The sequence below is a fragment of the Pygocentrus nattereri genome, chromosome 3, assembly GCF_015220715.1.
Source record: "Pygocentrus nattereri isolate fPygNat1 chromosome 3, fPygNat1.pri, whole genome shotgun sequence".
NCBI classification, from domain to species: Eukaryota; Metazoa; Chordata; class Actinopteri; order Characiformes; family Serrasalmidae; genus Pygocentrus; species Pygocentrus nattereri.
Window position 1 is genome coordinate 43,740,134 of NC_051213.1, and position 27,372 is coordinate 43,767,505.

The following is a 27,372-nucleotide window of genomic DNA, read 5'->3' on the forward strand; positions in this document are numbered from 1 at the left end:
TGAAATTAAATCAACCATGTTGTAAATAAGAGCCCATCCGTTCAAATGTTCACTATTTAATTCCCTTTAAGACTTAATATTTATAAAATTTAAAATAAGACTTTTTAAAGAACTTTAAGACAAGTTTCAGCAACATGTTTTCATGTTTTATAAACTCTTCCCAGAGTCACTGAGCAGAGCTGTAACATGACACAAACGCAGAATCTGATTGGTCCTCTTGTGTGTATTCGAAGTGCTGATTGGCTCGCAGACAGAAACTTATAGAACTGAGTTGATGTTTAACATTGGAGATTCATATTCATGATTTATATTTTTTTAATGCAGAAACATTTTCAATATACTAATTAAAAAAAAAGTAGACATATTAAAATGTTAAATTATTACTTTTTTATTCCACTTAGATGAAATTACATATTTCCCTCCAAATAACATTTATGCTTGGTGTTTTGTATGAAAATTCCAAAGACATGAAACAAAGCTAGCCAGCCCAACAGTAACACCCCCCTCCCCAATAACTACTTCATAGCCACATGCAATTTAGGTAAGTATAAAAAAAAATAAACCAAAAAATAAAATATAACAGAGTTGGTCAAAAACAAGTAACTGAATATGCACATAGGGAGTTGCTGATGCTCTGCTTGCGCAGTCTTGTGGTAACAGCATGAAGCTTATGTGCTCTTTGATCTTAAGGGTCCTCTATACCTCGTAAATGACGCGGAATAGTGCGAAAAATGACATTTTGCAGGTCACCCACAATACAAAAAAAAAGGGAAAAGAAAAACTAGTGACAGTAACTGGAATGTGTCCTTTTCTTCGCCCAGCGCTACTGTGTTACAGTATGTGCTCGCTAGCAGGCCACTGAACTGATGTGTGAAGCAGCTGTTGTCTCTTTACTAGCTACGGACCACCGCTAAACCCCACCCTCCACTTGAAGACAAGGGCTGTTTTTTTTTTCAACGTTGACTACGAATCGCAGATGTGCTTAAAACGACTACAGCAAATGCTCGAACTCCTTGACCAACGGACAGTACAGAATATACATACAGAGTATACAACCAATGTTTAAAAACTTGAACTTGACAGAACTTGTGGCTTGGAGTTGCGTACTTGCCTTCACCTGCGTACTTTCCACACTAATCCGACAACCTAGAGCTCCCCGAAGAGAAAACAAGGTCAACAGCAGACAAGCCTCAATCCCATCCCACTGGAATCCACCATGATCCCACCCTCCCTTACCCCCAACAGAACCCCATCTTCTTCCACCCTCCACCCTCACCCCCATCTTCCAATAGAACAGGTCCCTGGGAAAGAAAAAATAAAACCCACAATGACAAAGAAAGGAAGAAGGGAAAGAAAGGAAAGAAGGAAGAGAAAGAACTAAAGGAGACAGAAGCTGGACGATGAGGTGTTCTCAGTTTTGATGGATGAGCTGGGACGATGCAAGGCGGACGTCAGGGGAAGGACGGATGGAGACGGGGGGAGGGGGCTCAGTTTTCCCGGCCCTCTTCGGTCTCCTCGCCGTCTCCCTGGTTATCTGAAGTCCACAGCTGAAGAGAGATGACAGACATCAGTTATGTCAAATGATGCCCAGTCCAACAATTATGTAAGCGTAGTGAGGCAGGACAAGCTTTAATTATACATGTTTTTAAAAACTTACAATTCAACCTAAATAGAAATTGTAGGACAAACTGTAAGAGAATATTTAGTATGCATTAGAAGTCAAAGTGGGTGTAGTTCTGTTGTGTAATTGAGCTTTTTTAGGATACACATCTGAAACTACACTGTCAGAAAAAAGGTACTGTGCACACATATAATATAGTGCACAATATAAAATGTCCCAACAATGGTTTTAGGGTTCAATTGTGTTTGAATACACTGAATACATTTTTCCCAGGCAAGAGGAACTTACCTTTACATAAACTAGTGTTTTCAAACAGAAAGAGAAAATGAAAAGCATGGAGTCTAGCCGGGGTGTGTGGACTCACTACAACAAACATAACTGCAGTAGCTCATGGTACAATCATGGCCCCTAACTAAAGGTACTGAAGACAGAGCCTTGAAGTGACCACTGGGTACCTTTTATCTGAGTGTATCACTCTATTCCAGAGATCCAGCTTCTGTGGGTTCACGCAAGTATCATTGCTTTTAAAAACCCATACAAAAACCAATGAGTACGAATAGCGCCCCCTTGTGGAAAACCTGTCTTGTCGTATAATTAAATATTTTCCCCCATTGTGTCTGATAAATATACACCAACATTACTGAGAAGGAATAAAGAAGCAATACATGTTATTAGCTACATCAACAGTCAAGCAACTAAGCAACTTAGACAAAGACTAATAAGAGGACAGCAGCTTTAGGCACCTATCAATGTCATGACAGCCAAATCTGGTGAATGTTCTGCTTATCAATTAGATGGTTATTCTATTCTGTTGATAGCACTACAAAAAAAAAATAAAGTGATGTAGCCTTATAGTGTGACCTTTCAAATGCGTACAGAATAAAATAACCTGAAATGAAACTTTCCGCTCTAAATGCAAGAAAATTTAACAAAAAGTAGCCACAGGTTTGATTAGATTTCTGCCTGTGCAGCCTTGCAACAGTAGCTAGGAAAAAATTTAGAATTGTTAAAACAATTATAATGGTCAATTATAATATACATCACAGCGTGAGACACAATGCATGTGTACTGCCTTATTTTAAAACTCAGTGATTCAACTTTTAACACACTTTTCTGTATATATATATATATATATATATATATATATATATATATATATATATATATATATATAAATTGCTACCAAAGAGCACTGAACTCACTGTCAAGTTGTCCCGCAGTAGCTGCATGATCAATGTGCTGTCTTTGTATGATTCTTCATTCAGTGTATCAAGTTCTGCAATAGCCTCATCGAAAGCCTGTGAACACAGAAAGATAAAAATACATATTAAGGTGCTTTTTCCACACTGCTCCACTGCATAAAACATTCAATACGGCCCCAGGATATCCAGAGAAGTAAGAATGAATTTCATATACAAACAGTGACGTGTGGAAGTTGGAGATCTGGGAGAAATAATACCAATAATACCAGAATCTAATACCATCTGGATATGTTCACATTTGTTGTTCTGCACAAAAAACTGAATGCTATCAGGAGGTGGATGAGAAAATTATACATAAATTCAACTTCAATCTCAAGTTTAATTTACAACTGTCAGACTGATATTTGTGGCTGTCCATGAGATTGACTAAGATGAGATGTACCAGCTACATAAACAGCTTCATGATTGTGTTAAATAACTGTTAGGTGGTGTTAGGTCTCTTTCACCATCCCCTACCGTTTTGGCCAGCTTGCAGGCCTGCTCGGGCGAATTCAGGATCTCGTAGTAGAAGACGGAGAAGTTGAGGGCCAGGCCCAGGCGGATGGGGTGTGTGGGCTGCATCTCGGCTTTGCTGATCTCAAAGGCTTCCTTGTAGGCATCTTGCGAGCTGGAGATGATAGCTGAGGATTGATGCAGCGTGTTAAAATCACAGCAATATTTCACACATCTATTACATGTTTTTCTTTTCATCAAGGCAAACAAGAAGTTTAAGCACTGCAAGAGCTGGGTAAGTTTTACTGCGGGAGATTCTGTAATGCAACACAATAATGTGTCTACATAAATGTACCAGACAGTCTGGACCAACAGATCATAGCCAGGTTCTCAAAAACATTAATAACAACTCACACGACTGTGTGTATTAGCAAGCTCTATTATCCAATTAGCATGATGGTTCAGATTAATACTAGATTAAAATCATAGATCTGGTCAGTTATCACTTGAATCATGGCATCTCTCTAGGTAAAACAAATCCAGCTCAAATAGGGCTTTGATGAACCACTAGAAATAAGGAACAGGAGAAGTGACCACCAATGGCACTCTCAAATTTTACTGGCAAGGTTAGGCTACACAACACCGTTCTTTCCTTTAATTGAAGGTGGCAGCCTCCCACTGAGACTGTTGGATACATGGCCCAAAATAATAAGAACTGCAAATAAACTCTGGTTTAAGCATTTTCTGTGAGAAACCTGCAATAACTAGCCTCCAGCTGTGATCAGATGGGGTAACTGATTTCTTCTGGAAATTTCAGGTGCTCCTGTTAAAATTCTTGGCAAGTTGTGACAAAGATCAGGAATTGGGTCTGAAAGTTAAAGGCCTTAAATATTTTACCAGGTTCAGGCTTTGCTAATACTGAAGCTTCCATACTGCCTTCACTAATGTTCAACCAAGTGATCATCCGCAAGCCTAAATTAGAAAATAAGGAAGTAGTTGTGTTAAGTCAAAAAAGGGAATTTGAAACCGGTGTCTACTGGGCAAAAGCCACTGTACACACATCAAAAGAAATCAAGCCAATGAGCCAATTTAACTAAATGACTGCATATGAATGTCAGTTCAACTGTAATCTCTTGCTCATTTGGAAATTCCATGAAGTGTTAACTGAATAAATGTGAAAAACTGACATCAAATCACCAGTAACAGCCCAAACTGCCCAACAATACAACTGCATCCTTGTTTTGCCAGCTTCTATTTAAATGCTGTACACTTCAAAAAGGCCAAAGTGGACAAGTGACTGGAGTGTGTTGCAGACACAGGTTATACTTTGGTGGCGTACCAAGTTTTATGGACATATTCTGTATACTGTATACACAGTATATTTTGACGGTTAAAAGAAGAAATGCTGAGTAAAAAAATACAAGCATTTCATTTGATGGCTATGCGAACACAGTTCAGGTTGGGAGAGCGAGAGAGTGAGCAGCACTTATGAGAAAATTAGCTAGCATCCACATGTAACTAGCAAAGTTGCCTTTTTTAAGCTCGAAATAATGCCTTGCTGCAGTTACGCTACAGTGATTCATCTAACTTTTTCTTGACACATAAGTACTGACAAATATTGCAGCAGCTTGAGGAGAAGAGAGATTCCTGTATGTAGTCAAGCAGAGACCTTCCATCAGAGAAGAGAAGGCAATCCTTGATCTAAAAAGCATAAATGGGGGTGAAAAGGGAGACCAGAGACTCTGAGTAAGTGAATGGGAGTAAACAGAGAAAACACCCGAGTACTTTGAACAAACTGCTGTTTTGTGGACACAGATCTCAACACAACAAACTGACTTTTGCGTCATTTATCCTCAAAGTTTTCTACCAGGACAATTTTTTAATGTGCCACAATATGTCTAACACCACAAAAAACAATGGTGAATGGAGACGGTAACACCATTGAAACCTTTAATGCTGCGGAAAAGTACGTAGTAATCGACTGGAACCTATTTGTACACTGTTCTTCTAAACTGAAAATCTACACAACTCGCGAATCTCTAAGTCTACATTCACACAGCAGGTAAAAGTGGCCCAAATGTGATTTCTTTTCTTTTTCATATGTGACACAGATGAATGACATTTTCAATTCCGATGAGACGCTTTCATATGTGGTACTGAAATGCGACTGAACAGCCAGATCGAAATTCATGCGGTTTTTACGTCAATCCAACTTGCAACTCATCAATTTCGTGCTGCTGAGACTCAAACATTTGGGGTTATATTTCTTTAGAGGAATAAGAAGAGACGTATCCAAAACACCTCCGCATTCGAGGAGAATTCTATAAGAATGGCCGAACGTGGCCGCGCGAGGCTGCAGCATCAAAGAACAACTAAAGTCTAAAAGTAAAGTTTAAAGAACCCAATGACACAAACCAAAGAAGAGTCCAAGCTCTTTTTATGGTGAGCTCCAACACATTGTGGGTGATGAGCCCAGCTGTCAGTCTGTCAGTGAAGCTGACGATGGCTCCTGTGATGCTGGCGAAGATGAAACTGAACCCTCCGGGAGCGACTGCCATACACTGGAAGTCACCGTTTACCTTTGGATGAGCCACGTGAAGCAACGTGAAGCATTGTTATTTTGTGCATGCCTGTCAGTTTGGTATCGTGATCTGTTCAGACTGATGTCGCATACAGTCCACATTTAAAAGATAATATGAACAGCCAAACAAAAAAAAACTAACAAACAAACAAAAAACAAACAAATTTAAGTTAGTTAAACTGATGGCAATTTAGCACAAGTATATACAGGACGATACGACTGTAGTTCGTAAGCATGAGATACATAGCGTAAGCACTGCTTACAAGCGTAAGCAGTGATAGTGTTTTCTTGAACACAAATTTTCTAAATAACTAACATTAATGGATTATGAACTGTTTTGCCATTGCTGAAGAGAACTGTAACACACGGAAGTGCTTCACTGATGATAAGGTTGGATATGACTGGCTCACAAGATTCTTAATTGGTCAAGCCAGGCGACCATCTGTTATAGGGTATTTTCCCCAGTGAAACTATATGCCCATCAGAGGCGTGACCGCATATGAAAAAATACATTACTCGCGCTGAAAGAAGACAAAGACTGAAATTAAGCTAGTAAAAAAGTGTTAATTTGCATGTAACTGATGTTCTTGCATCGCTTTGAGGGCAGTCATTTTATCAAAAAATATTTAAGTTTTTATTGTGCATTTTACACAGGCCAGGATTTTTTTTAAACTTATATTTCACATGACAAAATGCAACTGAATAGTTGTACAACAGAGCTGTACAGTCTTAGCAATAACAAAGATAAAGAAAGGATGAAAGAATGAGGGGGTTCATTTTTCCTCACCCCAGGGAATACAATAGACTGCCTGTTTTACACAATGGAGACTATGCCTAGCGGAACTTCCCCTACTGCCAGATGGAGCAGCGGACTAACCAGCCTCTGTCTGTGCTCTCTGATGCTAATGTTCTTCCACTTTGTACCATCATCACATGACCAGAAACAACACATATTGAAAAGCGACAAACAAAACATGCCTAGGGATGATTTAAAAAAAAAAAAAAAAAAAAAAGTCTAGGAATGCCCTCATCCAATTTTTCAGACCCCTCAATTAGATTTAATACTGATCTTTGTGCTTTTGCAAATAACAAAGCCACATAATTTAGGTAAGATATGACATTCTGTTAAATAATACTACAATACATTCACTTCATTTTTAGCATGTGCAAAGTGTGAAAGCTGACTGACCTACTGGTGATCTGGGTCCAGTTACTTTAATATACTGCAGTGAAATCACTTCATATTCTATATATAAACAGATATATGCTCCTATATTTTGTTTTGGTGGAATATGTATGTTAACACTCATTTTGTAATGTCACTATAGGCTTTAATTATATAGTGCTTTAAAGATCAATTACACTACAAAGCCATTTTTTCACTAAAACTTTTATAATAAATTATTTGTCTCGTTGAATTTCTAACCATTCTTATCACAATAATTTCGTTATTTTGGTCAGTACCTTTTCTGGTTCAACTCTGCTGTGGGTGCAGATCGATAATGAAGTACAAATTCTCAAGGCTGGTTGATATTTTATTTCCCAATATATGAAAAAATAATTATCAGTCTGATACTGAAATTTGCCCAATAATTACAACAGATAAAGCATATAGTCACCAGTACTGGAAATCATACTACTTCTGGACACCACAGCAGTATCTTATGGCTGCTCTTAACTTCTAACAGCCGCTGAGAGTACCAGTTGGCCACTGAAGGCACATAATGTAACGTACTAATATTAATTATGATGAAAACCACCTTTTTTTCATAAAAACAGAAAACCAACTATCATCAGTCTTAGTTTGTTAGATTACTCCTTAGAATAAACTGCACACAATGAACAAATATTAAACCTTAAGTATTTGCTTTTTATTCCTAACTGCATACAATTTTCTCATTGTGATACTCAAAAATACATTCTACTGAAAACATAGATATCGAAATAGCGCTACTGATTAAAGTGCCCATCCCTAACAAGCAGGTCTTCATTCATCTTGCATAATGAGTATTTTTACCACTCCCCCCATTGCCATCTTCTAAGTTTCTAAGGCAATGCCCAATGAGCATGTCAACCTCGACACTGGAAGGCAATCACAGTCCTCTTCCCGTTATGCACATTGTGGCTTTGTTAATCTGAGACTCTCCATTCTCAAACACACACAGGTCTTGCAGATTAGGGCCATCAGTATTGATAGTTCAATCAATTACTAATATAATCTATTATTTTCAAGGCTAATCAAGAAAATCAGTCAAACAACAAAAACAGACTTAACTGACAGAACTTAACATCAGAAGATGTGTAGGTTCAATGGTGGTTTTGCATAGTAAATAAAATGCTTAATAAAGAAAAGTTCGTTGGTAAGTTTCTCTATCATCAAACACTTCACATCAAAGCACTTTGAATGACTTTAAATCTCAGAAATGTCAAAAACTGTGGAATTCTCCTTTAATGTCCTGTAAAAATCCACTCTTAACAGTAAAAAGGAATTAAACTTACATCAGGCCTAGTGTGGACAAACTGTTCATTTACTACCTCTTCAACAAGAGGCAGATGATAAAGCACGAGATGGTCCGTTGCCAATTTTCCACTCAACTTGGGAAAGCACATTGTAAACATGCAATGAGTGATTCATTGAGAAGTTCTTTTCTTTTATGAATGAGCCCAAGACTTAACAAAAGAGGGGAGGGGGGGCTTTTTTTTTTTAAAACCTCATTACTTCCTCTTACGCTTCGCTTAAAGTCAACATCAGTTCAAGGGAAAGGAAATGGTTACACATTCAGAGTCCAGAACCAAAATTTTAACGTTTCACAAAAAAAAAACAAAAAAAACAAAACACACATCCAAAAACACTTGCTGACAACCATACTGTACATCCACTGCTTAAATTACATAAATAAGCGAATCTTAGTAACTGTTTGATGGCACAGAACATGCTTTGGAAACAGGAAATCGCTGCATCTTGGTCTAAGACTTGTAGAGGGTGCGCTTGTGAGTTGTACACAGCGACTGCAGCAGACGCAACTGCCATTCGCTCTTAACAAGGACAGGGCTTAGTAGTTTCATTCCACTGATAGGAAGCTATTACAGCATTTCCATGACCTCAAGCTCAATGTGGCCATAGCAAAAATAAGCATTTCCATCCACGTGTAGGTGAGCTTTACACTTCTAGAAACCTCCAGCAACATCAAGCTTCAAAATGACAAGTTATGAAATAATAAATGTTACAAACCAATAAAGAAGGCTGCATGGTTTTTATTTCTTCAGCCAGATTTAACTCTGACGGCAGTTCCTGAAGGTGTGATCTAGATTATGACACATTGTCTTGTCCCAAGACCTTCCCACGCAACCAAACCTAAACCTCCCCCGCTTCAGTGAATGAGATCATGGAGTGAGTGAGTGCAATGGCTTACTGCTTTTCTCCTCTCCCACAGCTACTTCGGCTAAGTATCGGTAGTAATCTCCTTTCATTTTCAGGTAGAAAACTTTGCTTTCAGCTGGAGTCGCCTTGGGGATCAGGTACTTGTCCAGAAGAACCTGAGAGAGAAAGAAAGAGAGAGAGTTAGGAATTTGCAAATAGACAAAAATGCCTTTCAAAGAGGAAGGAAAGAGGAAATAGACTAATACTAAAAGTAGCTTGAGACATTTGCAGTGGTACAGATGCACTGATATCCTGAGTCCTTGTGGTTCTACATAGAACCACTATCTTTACTAAAGAACCTTTGAAGAACCATCTTTTAATGTGTACTTAAGCAATGTTTTTGCTAAAGTTTTAAAGGGGGTAAACTGAACCTATTAAGAGTTTGTGAACTGTCTGTAGGTGAGTTAGATCAATCAGAGTCAACCAAACCTCCATGTTTTGTGACAATACAACCACAACTTACTGGCAGTTTGACACACTATGTTCAGGGGTGGAGCCTCAGGCCAAAAAAGACCTGAAATCAGGCCTGAATTTCTCAATTTAAATAGCAGGCGCAATATTAGTCTGGAAAAATCCCAATTATATACTTTTGACAAATCGTTCAGCCCTACTCTACTATTTGCTTTTTTAGCCTTTCGTGAATATTCTTCTTGAGTATTTGCTCATGCCAAGTTTGAAACTATAAAAACAAAAAATGAATTACAAAATACTATAAAGTTCATACTCCAGTTTGCTGTCAGCTGTGCAAATGATAGCTCAATATTACCTCCTTCAGTTATTTCTAAAACGGCCACCTGTGGCTTTTCAAGAAAACAACCTTGGCTCGCCTTTGAAGCTTTGGAGGCCTGAGAGTAGGCTGCAGTTTCACAGATGCTTCCGAGACCTCCTTTCTGTTGGAGGCAGTGGGAGGGGGAAGAGGCAGGATGGGAAAAATGGACTAGTCTGTGTGCACTCCTGCTAGTGGAAGTAGGTCAGTGAGCTTGATCACAGCTCTGCTGGCCTGATTGCTGCCACACCATAGGACTGACTGTGTTACCAGGGACTCTGCTCTCCACTAAGGGCTGCTGAGCAACGCAACATATTTTACCAAAGAAATCCTACAGAATCAAAAGCAGTTTACTGGACAAATTGCTTTTTGCTCAGTGGGTCTGACCTTAATCTAAAGGTTTACCAAGGACACGAAGCACTGTATACAAGACATCCTTCAAACCTGGCTGGTATCTACACCAGCAAAAAGAACGCGAGAGCCATAATCATGTAATGTCATGTGCCAGCGATGTACCAATGACCCACTTGTCCAAGGCACGCTGGGAGCAATGTGATACAGGAGATGGCCGATTCATGAAATGAGCTTCAGTTCCACAGAGAGACAGATACTGGTTCACAAAATGAACTTCCTCCCTCATCATTCTGTGCTAAAGGCAATGTTATAGTACTCACTGCACAACCTAGTCATTTTTGCCATGTAAGTGCAATTCAGAGACAAAGACTATGAATGAACTAGTCTGTGTCCACAAACAACATTCAAAAGTGGAAGGCGTAGGATGGAAACTATCATATTTCAGATTCTGTCCACTAGTTTCAATCCAGCATGTCTGAACTTGTGCACATAATAGCCAAAAAAAAAAACCTCTTCAGTTCAATCCACTCCTCTCAACATAAATCAAGACTTTCTAAAACCTACATGGAAGATCCACGCCCCCAAAGAAAATCCATAAGTGAAGAAATTAATTTTCTTCACAAATAGTTGTTCTTAATCAATGAAGAACGCTACGAATGATCAATCAATGAATAGGGGAAAGTCCTACTTCAATGTAATTACATTTTTGATTTGAAAACATAAGCTTCCTGATTTCAGTCCTCTTTCTTCTCACTGAGGTCATAAAGAAGCAGAACACCAGAAAGAGCACAACAGTATCTTATTTAGTCGCTTTCTAGAGAGCTTGATGGCCCAGGCTGAGGGCTCAGCTGCTGTTATAAAGAGATTATAGGTGTGAATCACCCTGCCTACAGGCACAACTCTAAACCTACTGTCCCTCGCTTGGACAGTCATTACGCTTTAGGTTGCTTCATTCACCTTTGGCTGAAAAGGTACAAGAAAACTAAACCACTGAGTACATGATGTCTCAGAACCTTTTATGAATAACAGTGCTGCCCTTGAAGGCATTTTCACAGACTTTAGCAACGGCGTGTCACTATTAGGGAAGCACAAGTAATTAATATTTTCAAGACTATTTGAATGTACAAACAGAAAGTACTACAAGTAGGGAAATAAATGCATAAATACTTAAGGCCTCAGCAGACTTCTTGTGGAGACGACATTCGTCTGGCTTCAGCGAACAACATGACATATAACTGCGCAGAAAATGAACAACCGCAGATGTTGCACAGAAGTTTTGTTCACCGTGTCACGCACACGGCAGCCGGGTGAACAAAAACGTTACGCGACAAAGCCTCCGATTGGTTGGTAAATAAGAAATGTGCCATTATACAATCACTGACACCATTTAAGGTGAAATATTAATGTGTCTGCCAAAGCTGAATCTCCTTAAATTCGTCAGTGTTCTGAACGCAAACATCGCCATAGTTGGAACTGTGAAAGAACAGTTTTCTAGCAGTCACGAAACCAGTCCACTAGCGACATGGACCATCCGTGACAGACAACATGAAAGCGCAGAAAGTATACAAGGTTGTAAGCTTGTGAAGGCGCTTTTGGCTTCGCACAACCCTCGAGAATTTTGTTTCGCAAGCAATATGCTGAGGCCTTTAAGGTGCTCTGTGGAGTGAAGCTAAAAAAAAAAAAGGTTGCACAAAAAAGTGAATACCCAAGGCACTCTTTATTGAGCTCAAAAAGCCCCTCAACAGATTTCAGCAGGAGCACTCATCAAGCAGAAGGCAAGCATGAGAAGGAGTGCATTATTCGCGATAACACACCAGTGGCCTCCAGTGTTCTATTGCTAAGTATGAAAAGTATGAAATAAATAAATTGGGCCTTGAACAAGGCATTTAATATGTTTTAATGTCAGCAATTCCTTCCACCAAATTATACTTCTTTAACAAGCAGCTTGTTGCTACATCACAGTAACGAGCTCCGCTCAGTCGCTGCACAGTTCCTTACCCAGCTCCTTAGACTAAATTCCCAAACTGTCATTAACACTGAGTAGCCTTTTTGGTTTTTATTGGGTCAGTTTTATGGCTCAGTCCGATTTGGTCTGACTGAAGATGAGACGACATGTTTGGCGAATGGTATTGGGTTCATTTCTGGCTGATTCCAGGTTGTTTAGACAGTTTTCCATTGGGCGTTACAGTCTCCCGTTTACAACTTCACAATGAAAATGTGTATTACTAAAAACTAAAGATGTGTATTTTTTATTTAAAAGAAAACTGAAGGTCTTGAACGTTCCTCGCTGATTATAAAGAAACATTTCAGCATTAAATATTCACTTTTGTGCCAAATGGTTAAGGGTACTCTCGATACAGAATCCCCTCAAAGACCAAATATTAAACAAATAACATTTATCGCTGCTTCTAAATCTGTTTTCTTGCTTACAGCCTCAACAATGTAACAAAATCTGAATAGTATTGCGATTAATTATTGGTTCAATTTCAATGTCATCTTAAGTCCTAACTGATCTGCAGAGTAGGTATATTTTGGTATTGACGCCAGCATCCATCCTTAATGACATCTAAAGCTTGAGGCTTGCAGTCAACAGTACCACCTGGACAGGCTGAATGGAAACAGAACTCTCATCTGAGGAATCAAAATTCAGATATGAGCCAAATCAGGGACAAACTAATATTATTGCCTACAACCTCCACATGTGGCGTTCATGAGAATGTGAAAATTAGATCTGCTTAAATTCACAGTGAAATACTTCATCATCTTGCCTATTTGCACTGTGGTTCATCTTCAAAACATTTTACCTGTGGCAAAATGTTAAAATGCCCCCCTGTGAATACATTAATAGATTATGCAAATATTTGTCTAAACAGTTTGAACAGCAAAGCAGTCAACAGCTACTGCTCTACAGCTGCAAATTACTGAAAGACACATTATAGGAGTTGAGGCAGCGTGTAAGGGAAGTACTGTGACATCTGCTTACCCAATGCATCAAAGAAGATGAGTTTTACTAATGTTTACTCAAAAACGGGACGCGGGTTCAGACATTATGTTTGGACCTTTGCTTGAGGAAATTTTCTTTAACAGGACCTCACTGAACTAAAGATTCCTGCCCTACAGCCTTCATTTCAGGAGACTTGCTTTCAGTTTTTCAAAGAAACGGGTAGGGACATTTTACCCCACACCTCCAAGGTTCAGTCTAATTAGCTGATAGCATTTATTGTTTCTCACAACCCCAGTTATCCTAAATTTAGACTCATCAGTTCATAGAAAACTACTCCAATTCTCAGAAGTCCAGTTCTGTTGTACTAGTGTCGGGTTTGACAGCTACGCATCCTTTCACAGGGCTGAGTTGTCTGTCTGAAGTGGAAACATGGATGGAAACACGCCTGTGGATTTCTGAAACAAGCGAGGTGCTTAATTTTCTCCTCTCCATCATATATGAAAGCTTTAAGTGCTAATGGAATGACAGTCCTGGTGGTGTACCTTGTCTGAGCTCTTGTTAACCATTCAAACACCTCAAACTCAGCTTCGCAGCTCATTAGGGGTTCAGGAGTCATGACGCTGCTGCAGTTACGACCATCAATAGATCCAACTTGTGCTTCTGAAATTTGGTTCTGCATTACTTTCATCAATCTTCACCCATATCGTGAATTCTCCTTTTGACTGTATTCACTGAGCCATAACATTCGAGATGAAAACACCCCCAGCTACTTTTTTTTTGTTTTCACAAATTTGAATGATAGAACTTTACTGAATATTTGACACAGCCCTAAAGACAAGCCACTAATTAATGGTCCTTTGAATGGGAATTTCAACCATAGTGATACATTTGCGGTAACTCAAAATAATCAGCCCTCAGCCCCACATGTGTGAGCCAAGGAAGATTTTTTTTTGTCAACAGCTGAAGTCTGGCACTCAGTCAATCTCCTGCTCCCACGAGGTGTTTCACCTCCCAAAACTCATTATACAGCGTCTGTACTTTCTTTTCTGAGCAGCTGCTAAAAGCCTGATAGCTGTTCTCACCCTAAGCTCACTGTCAAATTTTGGCAAGAGCTGGAAGAGTACAGTTTGTTATCTTCGCCTAAGCAGACCTGATTGTAATTTTTGCCAGACTGACCCCTGACTGATCCAAAGGCTGACGACAAGTGAGACACAGAAATACTAGTTGACAAGCCAGAAATGCTAGTCGTACAACCAGGATGGTGAAAATGCACACACGAAGGATGAGCCCTGACCACAGTCAGTAACTCAGCAATCCGTCAGCCTTCAAAGGGAAATAAACCAATATTTAACAAAACGTGTAAAAATGAATCAAAGCTACTGGTCATTACACTTGTGTTCATTTTAACGTGGGCTAGTGATGAGTTTCAGAACTTTCAGTAGCCCATCATGTATTTTTCAGACATTTTTTTGTTTTTGGTCACATCATTGTAAACACATTATAGATCTCAGCATATCGGCCATGTAGGGCCTTTTACTTCATATACATGCATACACCTCAGTACAGATAGTTCAGTCCATACAAGGAACATTTTTTAATATGTCAGTGCACTGAAAGAGAATGCAGTGCAACCATAAATGTGCATATATAAGTATTTTACAAGGGCTTCAAACACGGATCAGATTTCAGAACCGAAAATGTGTGTTTTATAAGTGACATTCTGAAAGGTTGCGTCCTTGGTTTTAAGCCTGATGATAATTAATCTAAATTGGTCAACAGAATTCGCTGAGCATGGGCAATGTAAAGCTCGTCCAAAGCCTTTTTCACACTAGATGCGACATGCACCACACAGAAAAGGCGGTTTCTGTCTACATTGCATTTTTTATGTAATACAAATGTCTATTGTCTGTTCATTGCTTAAATATCCTTTATATAGATGACGGAGATAACCAATATAATAACCTGACTGCGAGCATGCCAAACATGGTACGCATTAAATATAGATCCAAAGAAAGAAGCACACGGTCGGTGTGAAAGGCAAATACTGATCAATACAGGAGTGTTTTGTGTCTATCACGTGGCGTGGTCTCTACATCTGATGTGAAACGGGCTTAACGTTCAACATGTGAACCAATGAACGGAGAAAAATTGCACAATCTTAGCAACAACTGACAAACAGCAATGCTACCACAGTCATTAATACTGCCATTGTCTAAGCTCTGACTCTGATCTTGTCCTGGGGCAATTGTGGCGCTGTTTCTGCAGCTCCTGATGAATGGCTTTCCGTTACTCACAAGACTGTTTGTGAAGGTATAAAATGTGTCAAAACTGTCTTCTGTCTTCAGTAACGGTCTTCTGTCCAGTCAAATAGATGGTAATGTAATTTTAAAGCTGAACTCATTTTTTTTCTACTGAAAGTCGACCCATTTTTTCAAAACTCTGGGCTTTAAACTATAAAAAGACGGCGTCTCTTCAGTGATCTGCTCTGTGAAAATTGTTTTTAAAAATTACAAAGCGCATCTAAGATTTTTGGGTTTCCGCAGTAAATTGTAAGCTTATAGCAATATGTGTATGACTCATAAAACAAATTCTGTTCATTTGAGGGGAGCTTTTTAAAAAATAAAATAAAAAAAAAATTACATTTATTTCATGCAATTACTGAATAATTTGAATTTACATGACCAAATGAAGGCAGATGGAAAAAACAAAATATACCCTGGAGAATAAGAGCTTAACCCATTGAGAATTATATAAACAGGCCCAAAGCAAATCACTGCTGTCAGAACAAAATTTCCTTTTTTTCCCTTTTTTTTTTTTTTTTTAACATAATTTCAAAATATCCAAGGTCCAATAGATAGTGTATATAATGACCCATAATTCCAAAATTATACTGAGGGGCGGGGGGCGGCAAACAATGTTTTTAGGGCCATCAGGTTTTAAAACACACATGCCTTCATGAATGAGCAGTAGTCTGTATGCTGATAATCAATTTCTTGTTCTGTTTTCTCCTACAGTGACAGATTTATGGACCCACTTTTATTAATTTCTGCCACATTGTTTGAAAGTTTTTACTAATGAAGCATTTTACTGTTCTTCTCCGTATGACTGGAAATAACAAGGTCATGTTGGTCTACAGGCTAATAAATAATAATACAATCCGCATGCTGTTCAACACCGTCTGCATGATGGTCAACTCAATCACTTTTTTTTTAAAGGAACGCACAGATACAATTTTTTTCACACAGCGTACAAGAACAAGTACACATTTTTAGTACTCGCTGATACAGAGTCTGATATTATACTGAGTAACCTACTTAGAAATAAGCAGCTGTTAGTGTAAATGCACTGTAAAGTACACTGTAAGTGCAGTGTACTTTAACAATTCCATCACTAAAATCTAGCTCATTTTACAGGAAGTAGAAAAGCTAGCTATGCTATATTATTTAACACTACCCTGAATGAGTAGTGTAGCAGTGGAGAAGAGTGGGTGTGGATCCATGTCAGAAAAGCGCTCCTGTAAAGTTGTAGCTTTGCTCCTCGACTCTACATTATAACATAATATCATAATATCACATATGGAGTTTATGGAGATACACAGTGTGACTTTAGTGTGTCACACTGCACGTTTAAATAGTCCATCATGTACAAACAAAGCACTTAGCCCCTGCTACACGAAACGCAACTTCTACAGTTTCAACAATTTAAAATAAGGCTGCATCATTTAAAAAAAAAAAAAAAAAAAAACTCTGAGAAACTGAGCAGTACTGCTAACACTGAGCACTAAGGCAGAATATTTAAAATAATCTGTGATTGTGTCCAACCACTACAGAGTCAATAACACATCTCTTGTGTGAGCAGAGTCTCCTTCATCATGTTCACTTCACTCAGAATGTTGGTGTCGGCAACGAAAGGGTTTTGGTGTACACCTACTAATAAGACGACAAAGCCATGGGGGGGTGCTAAGTGGACCCTACCATCTTAAATCTGTCTGTGTCCTCAACCACAGAGCGCTCTCACTTGCGACACTCATCCCAGAGCGAGGACACCTGCGTCTCGAGCTGGGACAAATGAGATCAGGGCTTGACTAATAGGCTTGGCTGAAGGAGGTCCCTACTCATGATCACTAATTAGAGTAAGCAGGGGAGAATCATCAGGATTATCATCCTACATTACGCACCAACCTTTAGGCTGAGGAAACAGGTAGGATGATGGTGCTTTGGTTATCATTTTCTTTCGGACCTAATTAAAACCGTGGTGCACAGGCATTTTCAGAATTTCCTACTCTCTCCTACTTGCAAAAGCTTACCAACATGAAGAGAAAAACTAGGAAAACCAAAAGCGTCTCAGCAGTAATTTGGAAAGGCTGTTGCTGTGCATCCAAAAGTCACCTAGCTTTGAAAAGCATAACAATCATGCACACTGGGCCAGTTTGTTCTGTCCTTTTGTCATCCAAATGTGGTATTTATAAACTGTCTAAAGGAAATGCGCAGCCCTTACCAGCACATCATTGCAAATCTCCTTCAACTCTTTCTCGATCTTTTCCCGGTACTCCTTCGCCATCTGCTGCTTCTTGTCACTGCAGTCAGTCTTCTGCTCGATGCTGGAAATCACCCTCCAAGAGGACCGGCGGGCACCCACCACATTCTTGTAGGCCACAGAGAGCAGGTTGCGCTCCTCGTTGGACAACTCCACGTCGCCCTCTGTGACGGCCTTCATGGCAGAGGCCATATCATCATAGCGCTCTGCCTGTTCGGCCAGCTTGGCTTTCTGCACCAGCTCACTCTTGTCCATGGCTGCTCAGAGCTAGAAAAAAAAAATACATAAGTTTTGGCGATGATTACATCATTCAGTCATCCACATACATATTCCTTCCACAAACTAAACTTTTTTGGAACAGAGAAATAATATCAAAGTAATGTGCCACTGAATGAACATCCACTGGCTGCAGATATGCACCATACGTTTTGATCAGTTCTGTAAAATCCTTTACGTTAGATTTCCGTTAGTATTTTAATACTTAAGTGGGCTAAAATATTGCTATTTCACTGTGGTTTTATGAACACATTATTCCAGAATCTGTAGCTTGACATCAGTTCAAAACAGTGACAATGCATTTTGGAGAATGGCCATTATATTATCTTAATACAACTGCACCAAACGCCAAAAACACTCAAGTTCACAAACAACCCACACTAATCAACTCTCACTCCAGCACTCTTCCTGCCACCCAGTCCTAGTGTGGTTACATTTGTAAGCAAAAACTTAAACTGATGCATTTTGTTGATTCAGTAAGTGAAAATGTTCCACAGAGAACAAACATATGTGCCACATCAGTAATAGTGTGAGACAAAAATGGATTTTTTTTTTTTAGCAAAATATTGTTAAAATGGGACTATTTTGCTCCATCAGGTTAAAGGAAAAAATAGATAGATGGAAAGATAGATGGATGGATAGATGGATAGATAGATTAGATAGGATACATGACTGTGAATCGAATCATGGGCCAAGCATAACACTACACCTCCAGAAATTTAAATCCAAAAGTGAAAAGAAACATTTCTAAATTCACGTTTCTAAGTTCTGATCAGTCAGATATTTACGTTCTTATCACTCTAGATGTTCATTACATTATTTATCGTTTATTATTATTTACTCTATCTGAATGAACAAGAACTAAACCCTCCATTCCTCCAATAAAAGAAACCCAAGCAGCTTTCTCTGTTGAAAGCTAATTGAAGGGAGAGACTGGACATAACAGAAATTCCATGTTAATGAAGTGGTAACCACGACACAAATAAAGATAGATTTATTCAATCAAACAATTAATATGCCTAAAATTTACTAGTGAGTTTAAACACGTGACTTTCTTACTGTACCTCAACTAACTTAACTTTCTTACTGAAAAGTGTTGATAGTATGGGCCTTGCCGTTTATGTTACCTGTTTTTCAAACATTAGGAAACTAAAATGTACACAAAGCCAACACTGGACTGAGAAAAACTACTGCAAAGACATTGTTCATATAAAAGGGGAAACCCACTGAGTTACTTTTTGTATAGTTCAACTGTAATATAATTGTAATGTAAACAGTCACTCAGACAAGCACACTTAGTCATCCAGAGTGGTTAAATGCTGAATGGGTCATTGTAGAGGAACTCAGTGACTTCACTTCTTTTACAGCGGTAGTGTTTGGAACCAACGGTCACAATGTCTTCTGCGCAAATACAGACATCAACATCCAAAACAACCGGTGAACGAACGCAACTGAGTTTTAATGTAATGATGATGGTAAAACAGAAAATGTATATTTTCTTTGGGGACCATTTTGCCCTACAGCACCCTGAACAAGTCAGACATCTAGTTGCCATCACCACCACTGTGAACAACTCTGAGTCAGCAGAACTGTTCACAGTTGCTCTTTATAACAAAGCATTACCCATCAAACCACTTTAAATTCCTATGCTTAGATCTTAATGGTGTAATTATGTAAAAATGTTGAAAAACCAGTGGAATTCCTCTTTAATAAAATTTGTATGGAAGTTACAGTAGTGATATCCAAAGTCTGAGCCCAGGGCCAAATGCAGCCCGTAGATGGATTTTAATTGGCTAGCCAATATGTTTTAGTTTTTCCTTCTACCTGATAGTAACAGCAGTATCGCAAAATTACAGTGTAAAATCAACATGAAACAATGCATAGAGGATACAATAAATTATTACAATAAATATTTAGCGGAGGAGAGGGCAGAGAAACTGAAGCATCTACAAGTTACACAGGTCTCACAGCTCCAACTTCAGTAGTTCAGTAAGTATATAAACCCTTTACAGCCGAACAATAAAGTGACTATTAGGGCTGCTCAGCATGACAAATTATCATGCTAATAATATATATGTCATAATACAATATGCTTTTCTGAACATACTGAGAATATCATGAGTACTTTATAAAGAGATTAAATTAATCTGGATTTAATTCAACACAATATGCAAAATACTGACTAAGGCTACATTTACACAGCAGGTCAAAGTGTCCCAAATCTGATTTTCTCACCAAATTTTTTTTTTGTTTGTTTGGCTGTTCACACTATATTTTAAATAAGGTTATGTGATACTTTTTTAATCCAACAACCGGGGAAATTCCACCTCTGCATTTAAACCATCTGTGAAGTGAAACACCACATACCCACACTAGTGAAGACACACACACTAAGGGGCAGTGAGCACACTTGCCCGGAGCGGTGGGCAGCCCTATCCACGGCGCCCGTGGAACAACTGGGGGTTAGGTGTCTTGCTCAAGGACACCTCAGTCATGGACTGTCGGCACTGGGGACAAATATGATCTGTATGCGACATCAGTCTGAACAGATCAGCTCCTAAACTGAGCCACATGTGCAACGAACAATGTTTCACGTGGCTCATCCAGAGGTAAACAATCATGTCAGCCAGTGAATGCCAGTCGCTCCCACAGCTTCAGTTTCATCTTCGCCAAGATCACAGGAGCGATTATGAAGTTCCAATGGTTGACAGCTGGGCTAATCACCCACAGAGTTCACCGTAAAGAGGGCACATTATTCGGCCATGGCCACTTCTTTGGTTCGTGTCCTCTCTAAACTTTTTTGACACTGTAGCCTCGGTCTCCTCCGCCACTCTGTTCAAAACCTCTTCAAACACGGAGCAGCTACGATGAGCCTCTTCTAATTTTCGGCACAGAAACATTAGCCTTAACGTTTGAGTCTCAGCAGCACGAAACTATGACGAATGTGGAATTGGCATGAAGTAAAAACTGCATGAATTCCGATCTGGCTGTTAAGACTGAGCCGCATTGCCGCAGATCAGACACGTATCGGATTTCAGCACCACATAAAAAAGCGTCTCAAATCGGAATTTAAAATATCAGATTCAATGCATTTTTTTGCTGTTCACACTGCCAAACAAATGTCACATCTGTGTCACATATGAAGATAAAGATCGGATGTGGGCCGCTATTACCTGCTGTGTAATCGTAATCGTGTAGGTGAAATTTTCTTACTGTATCACATTATGTTTTTGCCATATCGCCCACCTCTAGCAGCTATTTATACCGTTTTATTGGCTCTTCTCCTTAAAAAAAAAGCCATTTCTGAATGCTGTTGCTGAAGTAATTTGATATGTAAAGAACATGATCTACAAAATGAAAATTTATATTTGTCTCAAATTACATTTTCGAGCAAGTACACATCTGAATGGTATATACTTAACATTAATACATTAATCATGCTTCATGAGTGCTTTCTGATCCAAATTCCTCTGAACGAGCAATCGAATGACAGAAGCCTCATGCAGTGATAGGAAACAGTAGCATACAGTAAGATCTCACTGATCGCACTGATATTTTGAAAACTTAATATATTATTCATATCTGATTAAAAATTTCACCCCACGTGTATTTTGACACTGTAAGATCTGTCCCTCTTTGAAAAAAAGTTTGGACACCGCTGAGTTACAGGAAATGTGTCGGTAGCAGAACCGGCCCTCATCTGTCAGCCTTCTTTCATTCACTGTAAGGAGACGTTTCTGCCAGCGAGCTAGCTCACATTTTGAGGAAATCGGCGGACACCGCTAGCAGGGCGATGCCATTAATATGTTTGACTGATACAAGCCAAAAAATGTCTTGTTTTTAAGAAATCCACACGGAACTAAACTGCCATGTGAGGAAAAATGCGGATGTGCCCTTATTCCCCCACCACACCCAGCTATTCCCTTATTAGCGACCTGATGTCACATTACGCTATTTTTCACGCTTTGCACCACACGTGAAACGTAGCTAGCTAAACACTAAGCCAAACAAGATGTTATATGCTGAAGGCAAAGCAGCTCTTCCACCGAGAGAGCCTAACGTAAACCATCATAACCAGTTTAGCTTCCAGCTAACACGCTAGCCTAACGGACAGCAGTGAATGAAAAGCGCTCGTGCAGCTGAGCTAACACCCTACTAACGGCAGTTCATAAACGTTTACAGTAATTATTTGCTGTATTATCTTTTAACAGACCAGGAAAAGAGCGCATGTAGTTTAAAACACGTAGTTACCATCCACCTAAACTGGCAAATGGACGCTTTCGCATTGTGAGCCGCTTCTAACCCGCCAGCTAACGTTAAAGGCTTTGGCGGTAACGTTACACTGGTAAGCGCAGGGTTGACACTCATTAAGTTTTAACTCCGCACATCCTCAATATCACGCAGACCTGCGCTCATTTCCAGTTATTTAACGTCAGCTGATTTAACAGGGGGCCATTTGAAGGTGCTGACTAACTACTAGACCCTTTTCCGAGCGTTAAATGTTGGGCTGCCATAGCGCTACGCTAGCGTTAGCCAGCGTCTCGTTCGAATTTCCCCGTTCCACCTTACCTGGTGCAGTAGTTACAGGCTGGCGCCCGATGCGCCAGAACGTAACTGCAGCACCATTTAAGGTGGACCGGGAAAGTGCGAACGAGAGGCTGACTTGGGCTTCGTCTGAATTGTTGGGTCCACAGCATTAAAGCCACGCTTCACAGCCAGACGCCCGTTTCAGTTTCCCTACTAAAAACAACTCGCTTGCGGATAAGCTAAGCTAGCTAACGCGAAACAAAAAGGCCGACAGCCGCAGCCTAAGTACGCCTTCCCCTTCATTGTTCGTGCCCAGCTGGTTAGCATAGGCGGACCAGCAGTGGAAGCTCCAGCGAGCTAGCTTAACTCCTTCTGTGAATTCTCAAGATAGGCACAACGTGACGCGTGTAATGGATGAAATGGAAGGAGGATAAGACGATAAAGGCAACAACGGCCTTTCTTTCGCTTACCTGAGTAAATAGACGGGGACAGTGGAGGTTCTTGTTGGAGCTAGCTAGGCTAACCGCGGAGTCCCAGCTGATTCTCTCGGGCAGTGTCGGGGCTCGTCCACGGGGTTTCCCTCCAATCAGGGCCCGGCCCCAGGAGCGGGGCGCGGTGACGTCAAAGGTAACCATAGCGACGGCTGCGAGAAAGACACTTCAAGATTTGTTGCTAACGTTAACAGCGATTTCTTGTTTTCCTCTTCTCCGTCGAAACCGATGATTTAGCGCTTAAAAACACCAACCTGTCGTTTGCCTCATTCTCGAATTACACTTAAGTAGTCAACTAAAGTGTAGAAGAGCCATTTCATCCTTATTATGTACATTTAGGTTAAAAAAATCTGTTCTCTCTACATAAATAAGCACCGTGTAGGCCTACAGTCACACCCATGTGCTTGGACCTGTAGAAAAGAAAGAAATATTCTGAATAAGAATTCAGATTCATATGATAATTCCATTCATTTTTCAATTTTTCTGCTTAATTAAATCGTACAGAAGTAAACACAGTCAGTCAGAGAGGTGTGGTGTGCAATTCTCTGTAGTAGAGAAAAGTCAGAATTGTTCACAGTGGGGGTGATAGGAACCAGACGTCTGAAGCACTCATTACCTTTAAAAGTCTCAGTTATGATGTTTTTACATTTACAAAAACAAAAGTCTGTGTTACTAACGTGTTTTTTTCCAAGCCAACGAGAGCTGAAAGATCAGTCATTTTTAAACCGATATTACGGTTTCAAAGAGTGCGATGTTCAAACTTCAAGAGCTTCAATTTTACATATAACCAATATTGTTAACACCATTGAGTATAAACCTGGGAAATTAAGCCTAATAACACTGAGTTGATGGATCACCTGTAGATGATCCCATGTGCTGAAATATGAGAAACACACCTAGCTTTCGGTTCCAGCCTCAAGCCAGAAGAAGTGAACGTTGTGGTGTTCTTGGCCAAAATAACAAGCTTGGCTCTGAATTCATTAGAAAATAATTACAATTCAAATCGCAGTCACAAGCTCAGAATTACTGCAATTCTGTATTTTGTCCAAATCGTTCGGGCCTACCCAACATTGCCTGGTCTGCTGTGTCAAATTTCTCAGCTTTAGGGATCTAATTTAAAGCATGGTTTGAGTTACAAACCTGCAAAACATGGAGCAATCCCATGCTTTTTACTGGTGCTGTAAAAAGCATGGGCAAAACTGGAGCACAGGACACAGTGCTTGCCTGATAGAAGAGAGGAGCTATTTCTGCATTCCTCCAGTTCGTTTCCATGGGGAAAATGAGTCTATTTTTCACATTGTCACATGTCCTCTCTTTAGATATGCAGTCAGTAACCTATTTCAGGGCACATCTTTTCAATATTGGCGAGTGTGTACGGCCTTTAGTGTGGGGAAAAAAAGGAAACATAGATCTCAGCAAATCCAAAGACAAGCTGCTTCCACACAAAAAAACTGGAAGCATGTCACGAGAAGCTGCGTCTGCATTTTTGTACGACTGGTATGGTAGGTTTTCGGTCTTGACGAAGGTGCCACACCCAGTTGCAGGTTTGGCAGCTTTGACGACAGTAAAAATCATCAAAGAATTCTATCACTTAAGCTTAAAGTGATAATTGCTGAGACACACCCCCACCAAAACCACAGTCTACTCATCCTGAGGTGGAGGGAGGCCAAGAGTCAGTCTGTTCGACTTTTTCCAGGTACACCAGTTGTGGCTGGTGGCCTAAAGCTGGAGTTTTTTTTCTGGATTGATTGGTTTCCCACTTCCTCAGTGGTGTCTGAGGTTGGTTTAAAAATGATAGTTTGGCTAAAAATGAATTTACACAGTCTTCTCAATCAGTCAAGGCATCTGTGCTATTTTAGTTTTGTACTAGAGCTACAAGGCCAAAGTAGCTAACAAGTAAGGGAAGCTTACAGCCAGCCAGTAGCATTGTACAAACTGCACGCCTATTTCATTCTGTTCTAAGCTGTTTTACACTGGTTTGTGCTGGTCTGGTGATGGTTTAGCTGGCCACCTAGCATGTTCATGATGGTTGACCAGCACACCAGCATCGAAAACATATCACTGTTGTCGGAAGAAAAGCTCATACCTCTAAAATGCTAACTTCACAGAAGAAGGAAAAAATCTGCTTTACATTTAATGTAATGTCTATACAGACAACGTAAAGGACAACAGGCATTTTCAAATTATGTCAGAAATTGAAAAACGACAAAAAATATATATACAAGGTTTGCTGGTTTTGCTGGTGACGAAGCCATGCTGGGCTATTTTTTTAAAGCAAGGCACACACTTGCCTCAAACCACACTGAGTTGCTATATATCTCAGATAAATCTTTCCCATGTGGTTTCTTACACTGTATTCCTCTATAAAAATAGTTTTAATCATTTAACAGCTTAATACACTTTGGCACAAGTGTGGTATGTTAAGGGCACTGCTTATTACATGTTAGCTACATTAGCCTTGAGGCTCCAGTGCTTTCTTGCTTTGAGTTACTTTATCTGAGTCAGAATTACTGGAGGATTAGTATTCTTGCTAGCCTCATTAGCCTTTGGTGCTAACAAGGATATGAATTCAAAATAGCTAACAGCTCCACACATTAAACAAATGAAATCTAATTCTTTCATCTCTCAGCTTGCGTCAGTGAGCCAGTGACCCAGAATGAACCTGCTGTGGTGAAACTATTGCTTGCTAAGCCACTGCAGAAGTGTGTTACCTGCTATATGAACAGTGCCACAAGGCAGAGACCAGCACTCAAGCCCCAAGGGCCGAAAAGAGTCAGCTGGATTGGAAGAGACTTGACTGGACTGGGAACTAAATTTAGCCTTGGTTTTTTCTTTAGACCAGCGCACTACAGTGATCTAACCCCCAACATGACCCCTAAAGCCGGTAATACTCCTTTCCATGGTTAACTTACCCCTTCTAACCCTTGCAGTTCCTCGCTGTGATATCCAATCAAACTGTGTATGCTTTGTTCTTGGGAAGAAGGGGAACACATTTGTGTAACTGGCCGATGGCCACACAGTCAGAATGCAATGGGCACAAACATGCCTGGACATGTGCGCTCCAGTATTTGACGCCTGCAGTTTGTCCCAGGCGGTCTCCATTCATTTTCTATAGATTTGTAAGTGCCAATTAAAAAAAAAAATCATTTATCTCATTTTCACTCTCTCAGTGGACCACACACATAGCGGCCCATCAGGAATTGTCCCGCTTTCCCTGGGACCTCTATATCACGATATGTGTTTGGGATTACCTGGACAGTGAGAATCAGAAAATGCAACCAACTTCTAAGACTGAACTTTGGAGGTGTGGAAAAATATCCCCGCAGATTTCTTTGAATACCCGATAGCAAGTCTCTGGAAAAGAATGGAATAAAGATAATAAAGATACAGGGGTGGATACATAAGTACCAAAAAAATATTGATATGATATTTAGCTAGGAAGTCTTCTGTCAAGTTCTTTGACTTTTTCCTGGTGCTGAAAATATCTATAACTTGTATTAAATGGCTCTTTTGACTGGAACTGAAATAAACAACTCTGACTTTTGCACAGCATGGAATGTTTTCTAGACAATTATAACAAAATATTCTGTGTTCTGTTAGCTAAATTCATACATACCATATGCACAGAGTACCTTTCAGAACCACCAGTGCACACCACTTACCCGGCATAATGTCAAGGTTAGGAATTCATGGGAATGTTGGAGTCATTTTACTATGGAAATGAGGCGTTCATCTGCCATAGCCATTTGTTATTGTGATGGGTTTTGTATCTCAGTGTTTTCTCAGGACATCCTCGTCATTATGCCCACAGTACACAGAGCGTTGAAGCAGAGACTGTTTAAAAGAAGTAATCCCTATCAGAAAAGCTGGTAGGATTCTGCACTGAGATCAGATAAGAGACACAGGAAGCACACTGTGTTTCCTTAAAGGAAGACTCCAGCGTTCTCTATCTGCCATAACTGTATCTAATAGTAGATCACCACAGGAATAATTCTGAAACTACTTCTATTGTTTTTGAGTAAAAAAGTTTTTTTTTGTTCTTGGAAAACACTGAAAGTACACTATGTGGCCAAAACTATGTGGACACCCCTCCAAATTATTCAGTTCAGGTGTTTAGACACATTGATAACAGTATAAAATCAAGCAAATAGCCATGCAATC

At 39.7% G+C, this 27,372-nt stretch overlaps 1 protein-coding gene across 1 annotated transcript; it reads right to left on the reverse strand.

The window, feature by feature from the left end:
* Nucleotides 1-372: 372 nt before the first annotated feature.
* Nucleotides 373-23,332, reverse strand: ywhabl (tyrosine 3-monooxygenase/tryptophan 5-monooxygenase activation protein, beta polypeptide like). The gene is made up of 6 exons (XM_017702052.2): nucleotides 23,191-23,332; nucleotides 17,879-18,184; nucleotides 9,310-9,433; nucleotides 3,340-3,503; nucleotides 2,824-2,919; nucleotides 373-1,547 (listed from the first exon to the last, which is right to left on the reverse strand). The coding sequence occupies exons 2-6, from the start codon at nucleotides 18,170-18,172 to the stop codon at nucleotides 1,488-1,490; spliced, it is 738 nt and encodes a 245-aa protein (XP_017557541.1). The 5' UTR covers nucleotides 18,173-18,184; nucleotides 23,191-23,332; the 3' UTR covers nucleotides 373-1,487.
* Nucleotides 23,333-27,372: the final 4,040 nt, after the last annotated feature.

Excerpts from the sequence above, each read along its gene's own strand:
- ywhabl (XM_017702052.2), bottom strand. The coding sequence starts at position 18,172 with ATGGACAAGAGTGAGCTGGTGCAGAAAGCCAAGCTGGCCGAACAGGCA. Across the intron at positions 9,434-17,878 it reads AGATTTGCAATGATGTGCTG|GTTCTTCTGGACAAGTACCT; the intron begins GTAAGGGCTGCG and ends TTTCTCTCTCAG. Across the intron at positions 2,920-3,339 it reads CCTGCAAGCTGGCCAAAACG|GCTTTCGATGAGGCTATTGC; the intron begins GTAGGGGATGGT and ends CTGTGTTCACAG.